This window comes from Scyliorhinus canicula, chromosome 21 (assembly GCF_902713615.1).
Source record: "Scyliorhinus canicula chromosome 21, sScyCan1.1, whole genome shotgun sequence".
Lineage (NCBI taxonomy): Eukaryota > Metazoa > Chordata > Chondrichthyes > Carcharhiniformes > Scyliorhinidae > Scyliorhinus > Scyliorhinus canicula.
In genome coordinates, this window is record NC_052166.1 from 3,974,512 (window position 1) to 3,984,057 (window position 9,546).

Below are 9,546 nucleotides of genomic sequence, written 5' to 3' on the forward strand. Positions count from 1 at the left end.
GAGGGTTGTAGGGGCTGGAGGAGGTTACAGAGATAGGGAGGGTTGTAGGGGTTGGAGGAGGTTACAGAGATAGGGAGGGTTGTAGGGGTTGGAGGAGGTTACAGAGATAGGGAGGGTTGTAGGGGTTGGAGGAGGTTACAGAGATAGGGAGGGGTGTAGGGGCTGGAGGAGGTTACAGAGATAGGGAGGGTTGTAGGGGTTGGAGGAGGTTACAGAGATAGGGAGGGTTGTAGGGGCTGGAGGAGGTTACAGACATAGGGAGGGTTGTCGGGGCTGGAGGAGGTTACAGAGATAGGGAGGGTTGTAGGGGTTGGAGGAGGTTACAGAGATAGTGATGGGCTGGGAAGTGGGACGTTGGAGGGGGATATTCTGTTCAGCTGAATTCTTGTTGTGTTCACAGATCCAGTGCGATATCCGTGGTCAAGATTCTCCGAGTATTGAGAGTGTTGAGACCCCTTCGAGCAATTAACCGAGCCAAGGGACTGAAGGTGAGATTGAGGGAGATGAGGAGAGGGTGGGATTGAGGGAGATGAGGAGAGGGTGGGATTGAGGGAGATGAGGAGAGGGTGGGATTGAGGGAGATGAGGAGAGGGTGGGATTGAGGGAGATGAGGAGAGGGTGGGATTGAGGGAGATGAGGAGAGGGTGGGATTGAGGGATATGGGGAGGGGGATTGAGGGATACGGGGAGAGGGTGGGATTGAGGGATATGGGGAGGGGGATTGAGGGATACGGGGAGAGGGGATTGAGGGATACGGGGAGAGGGTGGGGATTGAGGGATATGGGGAGAGGGTGGGATTGAGGGATATGGGGAGAGGGTGGGATTGAGGGATATGGGGAGGGGGGATTGAGGGATACGGGGAGAGGGGGATTGAGGGATACGGGGAGAGGGTGGGGATTGAGGGATACGGGGAGAGGGTGGGAGTGAGGGATACGGGGAGAGGGTGGGGATTGAGGGAGACGGGGAGTGTTGTGTTTGGTCTCTTGTACTTTATGAAGTAACTCCCCAAACACCTTGATATGTCCAAACAAGGATGCTTTCGTTGTGTTGCTGTGGTCGTTACCACTAACTGTATATTCGATGCTGTAACTGTATATTAGATATAGTACAGTAAGGCTCCTGTGCTAGAGATACAGGGGTAAATCCCTGCCTGCTGGCTCCGCCCAGTAGACGGTGTATAAATGTGTGTGCACACCGAGCTGCAGCCATTCTGGTTCCAGCTACAGAAGGCACCACATCTTTGCTTAATAAAGCCTCGATTATTCTCTACTTTGCAGTAATTGATCGTGCATCCGCTGTGTGGTAGCAATCTGATACAGAGCACGTTATCATGGAGTCTTGCTACTCCTCTGGAACTTACACCCAGCACTGACCAATTACATAGAACATACAGTGCAGAAGGAGCCCATTCGGCCCATCGAGTCTGCACCGACCCACTTAAGCCCTCACTTCCACCCTATCCCCATAACCCAAGACCCCCTCCTGACCTTTTTGGACACTAAGGGGCAATTTAGCATGGCCAATCCACCTCAGCTGCACGTCTTTGGACTGTGGGAGGAAACCGGAGCACCCGGAGGAAACCCACGCAGACACGGGGAGAACGTGCAGGCTCCGCACAGACAGTGACCCAGCGGGGAATCGAACCTGCGACCCCTGGCGCTGTGAAGCCACAGTGCTAACCACTTGTGCTACCGTGCTGCATGTACATCTTATGACCCTGCCCTTGTTCTTCTGAAGGTGACGGGTGACACTCGCTGGGTCCCAGGTCACATAACCTTGGTCTGGAGACCACATGGTGTGTCTGCACCGCCACCTGCTGGTTGGAGGTCTCACACCACCCAACTATGATATGCATATCGCCACATCCCCCCTTCTTCGCAAAACATTAATATAAAATTCTTCTTTGCAGGCAACATTACTTATTGCATTTTACACAGATATGCATGTAGCTGCTACACTGAGCAAGTTTTACACAAAGCGTCCAATGCATTCTGTGCAGATGTCATTGTCTTGTTGCTTCCTTGATGTGCACTCTGACAAAGGAAGGTTCAGACGTGGAGATAACTTCAACACGTTTATTAAACTATTTACAAGTCTCCTACTTAGGTTCGCCACTACTGTTAATCCTTCTATAGCTACTCAGACTGACGAACCCGTCTGCTACAATCCACGTGGTGGGTGTGATATTGAATCAACCCTGTGTCTGTACTCACTGAGTGTCTCCACTGGAAAGAGGAAGATCATGTGTGTGGTGTCCTGGTGGTGTAATGCCCTCCTGTGGTAGTGTCACCTCTGTGTGTATCGTGAATGCCCATTGGTCGTGTCCTATCTAACTGACCTATTGGCTGAGTGTCTGTGTGTCATGTCTCTGGTGCTCCCTCTAGTGGCTAGCTAGTCTATGTGTACTTACATTAACCCCTTGTGTATCTACAGTGCTGCATATCACCTCAGTCACTGTTTCAAGGGCGGCACGGTGGCACAGTGGTTAGCATTGCTGCCTCCGGCGCTGAGGACCCGGGTTCGAATCCCGGCCCTGGGTCACTGTCCGTGTGGAGTTTGCACATTCTCCCCATGTCTGCGTGGGTTTCACCCCCACAACCCAAAGATGTGCAGGGTAGGTGGATTGGCCAGGCTAAATTGCCCCTTAATTGGAAAAAAAAAATGAATTGGATACTCTAAATTAAAAATAAAGTCACTGTTTCAAGTCGGTGCCGACTTCCGCAGAATCTGCCTCGCTTGCCGCCTTCTTGTGCTTTGCCCTGTGTCGGTGAAAGGCCTGTGCCCAAGAGACCGCCATATCTGCATCAGCAGCCGCTTTCGCTTTCGTTTTCAGGCACGTTGTTGCTGGTTACATAGAACATAGAACATAGAACACTACAGCGCAGTACGGGCCCTTCGGCCCTCGATGTTGCGCCGACCTGTGAAACCATCTGAAGCCTATCTGACCTACACTATTCCATTTTCATCCATATGTCTATCTAGTGACCACTTAAATGCCCTTAAAGTTGGCGAGTCTACTACTGTTGCAGGCAGGGCGTTCCACACCCCTACTACTCTCTGAGTAAAGAAACTGCCTCTGACATCTGTCCTATATCTACCACCCCTCAATTTAAAGCTATGTCCCCTGGTGTTGGTCATCACCATCCGAGGAAAAAGACTCTCACTGTCCACCCTATCTAACCCTCTGACTATCTTATATGTCTCTATTAAGTCACCTCTCAGCCTTCTCCTCTCTAACGAAAACAACCTCAAGTCCCTGAGCCTTTCCTCGTAAGACCTTCCCTCCATACCAGGCAACATCCTAGTAAATCTCCTCTGAACCCTTTCCAAAGCTTCCACATCCTTCCGATAATGTGGTGACCAGAACTGCACGCAGTACTCCAGGTGCATGGGAATACTGATGTGTTATCTGTGCTGGTCTAACATCGGCTGCAACTGGATGCAGTAAAACGAGAAACAGGCTTCCGACACAGGAGATGGTCCAACACTGTTTTATTGAGCCTGCTGATTGCTGTACATAATCTGCTGTGGATTGACACTCTATTAACCTAACTGATAACCTCCTACTGGCTTGACCAGACTAGCTCTCTATCACATGGTGATGATGTTCATTGGCCTGTGCACTGCGACTATCTCCCTGGCCGTGTCCTGTGAGAGAGGGAGCGCCTTAATGCCCTGTGGGCTTTATAGTGGTGGTGTCCTGTCTGGTGATTGGTTGTTCTGTGTCGTGTGTGTTCATTGGTTATCCTGTGTGTCAATCACTGCCTGCCCTGCATCTCATGATATACATGAAATGAAAATCGCTTATTGTCACGAGTAGGCTAAAATGTAAGTTACTCGTGAAAAGCCCCTAGTCGCCACATTCCGGCGCCTGTTCGGGGAGGCTGGTACGGGAATCGTGCTGCTGGCCTGCCTTGGTCTGCTTTCAAAGCCAGCGATTTAGCCCAGTGTGCTAAACCAGAGTGGAGTGGATATTATGACAGTTACCTGCAAGTGTTTTCCATACCGGTTGGCTGACGGGCCGCGGTGCCTCTCCCAACCTTTTCTCCGTTTTTCTTTTCTGGGCAAGATGGAAGTGCTCTGGTATGTCTCGCGGTTGTCGTCCTTGCCGCGGCCTCTTTCGCGGCGCTCGACGCTGTGCGGTGAGGTGTCCAAAGAGGTTTGGGCGTCTCCTCATCTCTGGTCGGTTGTGAGCGCGGGCGTTTCTGCTGCTTCGTCGACATGCTGGATCAGCTTGGTTTGTGGTGCTGCCGCGGAGGGTGGAGCCCTGGTTGGCCGCATCACCGCATCTCGGCTTGCTGGAGCATTGGTGACTTGTGAGTCATCATTGGAGATGTCTGTGGCTTCTGGTTGAGCTGATCTGAGCCCTGGGTCTTCTAGATCACACCCGTGGTCCCTATAGCTGCATAACAATATGGTCTTTAGGTCTTCTTCCGTGTCGGAGTCGCTTAATAGTTCAACCTCCTGTTATGGGCCAGGGTTTAAAAACTCCAAAGTATATTATGGAGTTTACCTGACCTCTAACTGTTTATTGATATTGGTTATGATGAGCACAAGAGCCTGCCTTTCAGGTGTCATTCAACAGACTTCTTTGGAGCTTTTAATCAAAAAACAAACCTTATTCTAACAATTTAGTTAACATTTGTTAAACACACACAGCAAGAACTTTTATCAATTACAATCACAAAGTTCCCACACAGCTACAGTAATCTATATATAACCCTTCATGAGTTTCCCCTTAACTGTTCCAATTCAATAACAAAATCCAAGTAAAACCAGAAACGCCCTTTTCAAGAGCGTGGCCCAACTCACACGGCACTCTGACTGGTATAAGGCTTGTTATTGATACTCTGTCCCCCTTTTCAAACAACAGGCTTGAATTCCTTCCAGAAAGTAACCCTCCCGCAATAGTATCGCCCATCAAGCACACCAAAGGCAATTTGGTCGCGGATTAAGGAAGATTTTAAGTCAAATGATTCGTCAGGTCTCTGGGTACCTGTACGGAACGTGTATCGCTCAAACGTTTCATTCTTGGGGGAGCAGTGCTTATCGAAGCGCTGTATCACTTCATCAAAGTTGTTCCGATCCCCCCTCCCCCTCACTTTCAAAGACAAACGAGTTGTACAGTTTGAGCGCTCGTGAACCAGCTACCGTTAGCAGCAACGTGATGCGCCTTTTATCAGGCTGGGCCTCCAGGTCCAGGGCTGAAACAGAGAGTTTGAACTGCTGCTTGAACAGCCGCCAGTTCTCACTCACGTTGCCGGATATCTGAAGCTGGTGGGGGGGGGAGGGGGGGGGAGGGGGGGGGGGGCCTCAGTCTGTGCATCTCGAGCGTCTGCATTTTGACGTGTTGGTTCGCCTCAGGTTGCAGTTCACCAGACCGGTCTTCAAGCCGAATGCCTAACGTTATCACTGCCGTTGGCAACCGCAAATCTTCAGCACACCTGGTACCATGTTGTGTTTTGTCCCTTGTACTTTCTGGTGAACTGACCAAACACTTAGAACTGTCCAACCAAGATCCTTTTATTACGTCTCGTGGTAGGATGACAATCTGATGCAGAGCACGTTATCATGAAGTCTTGCTCCTACGCTGGAACTTACACCTCGCGCTGACCAATTACATGTCATAGAATTTACAGTGCAGAATGAGGCCATTTGGCCCATCGAGTCTACACCGGCCCTTGGAAAGAGCACCTTACCTAAGCCCCATCCCCGCCTAACCTTTTTTTTGGACGCTTAAGGACTATTTATCATGGCCGATCCACCTAACGTGCAGATCTTTGGACTGTGGGAGGAAACCGGAGCACCCGGAGGAAACCCACGCCGACACGGGGAGGACGTGCAGACTCCGCACAGGCAGTGACCCAAGCCGGGAATCGAACCTGGGACCCTGGAGCTGTGAAGCCACAGTGCTAACCACTGTGCTACCTTGCTGCCCCTAAATGTCTTAATTCCCTCTCAATCTTGTTCTGAAGGTGGCCGGATGTGACTCCGGGTCCCAGGTCACGTGACCCTGGTCTGGAGACCACATGGTGTGGCTGTACCACCACCTGCTGGCTGGAGGTCTCATACCATCCAACTGTGATACAGCCCATAGGCATCTCAACACAGGGAGAAGGTGGAGATTGAAGGGGCCAATGTGGGATTGAGGGATACTGGGAGAAGATGCGGTTTGAGGGAAAGGGGAGGAAGGTAGGATGGAGGAATATTTGGATGAGTTGTGGTTTATGGAATATGGGGATAGGTTAGGGTTGAGGGGCACAAGCAACGTTTGATTGACTCTCTCTCTGTCTCTCTCTCTCTCTCTCTCTGTCTGTCTGTCTCTCTCTCTCTCTCTGTCTCTCTCATCTCTCTCTCTCTCTCTGTCTCTGTCTCTCTCTCTGTCTCTATCTCTCTCTCTCTCTCCCTCTCTCTCTCTCTGTCTCTCTCTGTCCCTGTCCATTTCTCTCTCTATCTGTCTCTCGCTCTCTCTGTCCCTGTCCCTCTCTCTTTGTCTCTCTCTCTGTCTCCGTCTGTCTGTCTCTCTCTCTCTCTCTCTCTTTCTGTCTGTCTATCTCTGTCTCTGTCTCTCTGTCTGTCTCTGTCTCTCTCACTCTCTCTGTCTATCTCTCCCTCTGTCCGCCTCTCTCTGTCCCTCTGTCACTCTCTCTGTCTCTCTCTCTTTCTGTCTCTCTCATTCTCTCTGTCTATCTATCTCTCTCTCTCTCTGTCTGTCTGTCTCTCTCTGTCCGTCTGTCTCTCTCTCTCTCTCTTTCTGTCTCTCTCACTCTCTCTGTCTCTCTCACTCTCTCTGTCTATCTCTCTCTCTCTGTCTATCTCTCTCTCTCTGTCTCTCACTCTCTCTCTGTCGCTCACTCTCTCTGTCCGTCTCTCTGTGTCTCTCTCTCTCTCTGTCTGTCTCTCCCTCTCTCTCTGTCTCTCGCTCACTCTCTCTGTCCGTCTCTCTCTCTCTCTCTCTGTCTCTCCACAGCATGTTGTTCAATGCGTCTTCGTAGCAATCAAGACAATTGGTAACATCATGATTGTCACCACGCTCTTACAGTTCATGTTTGCCTGCATCGGAGTCCAGTTGTTTAAGGTGGGTGCAGAGCGTGCTGCAGATTGTCGACGCCTGTTTACTGAGCCTCCGCCACCCGGTGTAACCTGCTGTCTCAAACCTTTCTGTTCCAGGGCAAGTTTTACAGCTGTACGGACGAGGCAAAGTATTCCCCTGCGGAGTGTCGGTACGTCAGCGACAGACGCACTCACCCTTCTCCCCCCCCCCCCCCCCCCCCCCCCGCCTCCCCACGCCTCCCATACCCCCAACACCACCCTCAGGACATCTCGGAGAGCCTCACCTACCATTGAATCCCCATAGTGCAGAAGGAGGCCATTCAGCCCATCGACTCTAACCCAACACTCTGAAAGATCATCCTTACCCTGGTCCACTCCCCCGCCCTATCCCCGTCTCCCCACCTAACCTGCACGTCTTTGGACTGTGGGAGGAAACCACAGCACCCGGAGGAAACCCACGCAGACCCGAGGGCAGGATTGAACCCGGTTCCCGGGCGCTGTGAGGTAGCAGTGCTAACCCCTGTCCCAGTGCTGCCATCATTAGAGACTGTGGGAGGCGAGGCACACAATTTGGCACAGTAAAAGGTCGCTGAAATGAAATGAAATGAAAATCGCTTATTGCCACGAGTAGGCTTCAATGAAGTTACTGTGAAAAGCCCTTAGTCGCCACATTCCGGCGCCTGTTCGGGGAGGCTGGTACGGGAATCGAACCGTGCTGCTGGCCTGCTTTAAAATCCAGCGATTTAGCCCAGTGAGCTAAACCAGCCCCTAGCCGAGGCAGCCAATGTGATAAATGACCCGAATCGTCAGCTTTGTGATGGTAGGTGATGGACAATTATTGAGCCGAGAACTCTCCGACACGGGGCTTATCGTCCAATAGAGGCTGTCAGTTTGTTTACACCAACCAAAGAGGGCAGATGGTGGTCGGGCATTCCCTCAGCACTGACCCTCTGACAGTGCGGCGCTCCCTCAGCACTGACCCTCCGACAGTGCGGCGCTCCCTCAGCACTGACCCTCTGACAGTGCGGCGCTCCCTCAGCACTGACCCTCCGACAGTGCAGCGCACCCTCACACTGACCCTCTGACAGTGCGGAGCTCCCTCAGCACTGACCCTCCGACAGTGCGGTACTCCCTCAGCACTGACCCTCCGACAGTCCGATTCTCCCTCTACACTGCAGCTCCGACACTGCAGCGCTCCCTCAGCACTGACCCTCCCACAGTGCGGCGCTCCCTCAGCACTGACCCTCCCACAGTGCGACGCTCCCTCACACTGACCCTCTGACAGTGGCGGCGCTCCCTCAGCAATGACCCTCCGACAGTGCAGGCGCTCCCTCAGCCACTGACCCTCCGACAGTGCGACGGCACTCCTCAGCACTGTACCCTCTGACAGTGCGGGTGCCTCCCTCATCACGACCCGCCGTACAGTGCATGTGCTCACGCAGCACTGAACACCTCCGACAGTGCTGCGCTCCCTCACACTGACCCTCTGACAGTGGCGGCGGGCTCCTCAGCACTGACCCTCCGACAGTGCGCGCTCCTCAGCACTGACCCTCCCACAGTGCGGCGCTCCCTCAGCACTGACCCTCCGACAGTGCGGCGCTCCCTCAGCACTGACCCTCCGACAGTGCAGCGCTCCCTCAGCACTGACCCTCCGACAGTGAGCGGCGCTCCTCAGCACTGACCCTCCGACTGTGGCGGCGCTCCCTCAGCACGACCCTCCGACATGTGCGGCGCTCCCTCAGCACTGACCCTCCGACAGTGCGGCACTCCCTCAGAACATGACCCTCCGACAGTGCGGCGCTCCCTCAGCACTGACCCTCCGACAGTGTAGCGGCAGTCCCTCAGTACTGACCCTCCGACAGTGCGGCGCTCCCTCAGCACTGACCCTCCGACAGTGCGGCGCTCCCTCAGCACTGACCCTCCGACAGTGCGGCGCGGCTAACTCTTCCGCTACTCCTGCAGGGGCACGTTTATCGTGTTTAAGGACGGCGATGTCAGCCAGCCCATGGTCCGCCAGAGGATTTGGCACAACAACGATTTCACCTTCGACAACGTCCTGGCTGGGATGATGGCTCTCTTCACCGTCTCCACCTTTGAGGGCTGGCCTGCGTAAGTCTCCCTCTGTCTCTCTCTCTCTGTCTCTCTCACTGTGCCATTCCACGCTCTACTTATTGCTTCCAGCTCTCTTTCTCTGTCTCTCTCTCTGTATCCCTCTCTCTGTCTCTCACTCTCTCTCTGTCTCCCTCTCTCTCTGTATCTCTCTCTCTCTGTCTATCACTCTCTCTGTCTCTCTCTCTGTCTCTCACTCTCTCTGTCTCACTTTCTCTGTCTCACGCTCTCTCTGTCTCTCACGCTCTCTCTGTCTCTCACTCTCTCTCTGTCTCACACTCTCTCTGTCTCTCACTCTCTCTGTATCTCCCTCTGTATCTCTCTCTTTCTGTCTCTCACTCTCTCTGTCTCTCTCTCTGTATCTCTCTCTCTGTATCTCTCTCTC

General features: G+C 52.9%; 1 protein-coding gene across 2 annotated transcripts in view; it reads left to right on the forward strand.

Moving 5' to 3' along the window:
* LOC119955831 (voltage-dependent L-type calcium channel subunit alpha-1D-like) overlaps positions 1–9,235 on the forward strand; it is a 72,127-nt gene extending 62,892 nt beyond the window's left edge. The window contains exons 14-17 of one of the 2 annotated variants that reach the window (XM_038782425.1): positions 401–488; positions 6,970–7,077; positions 7,170–7,222; positions 9,015–9,235. In XM_038782425.1, the coding sequence (XP_038638353.1) occupies positions 401–488; positions 6,970–7,077; positions 7,170–7,222; positions 9,015–9,165 (400 nt within the window). In that variant the 3' untranslated portion in view covers positions 9,166–9,235. The remainder of the gene's footprint in view (positions 1–400; positions 489–6,969; positions 7,078–7,169; positions 7,223–9,014) is intronic. The other variant, XM_038782424.1, reaches the window with a different exon arrangement.
* The last annotated feature ends 311 nt before the right edge of the window (positions 9,236–9,546 follow it).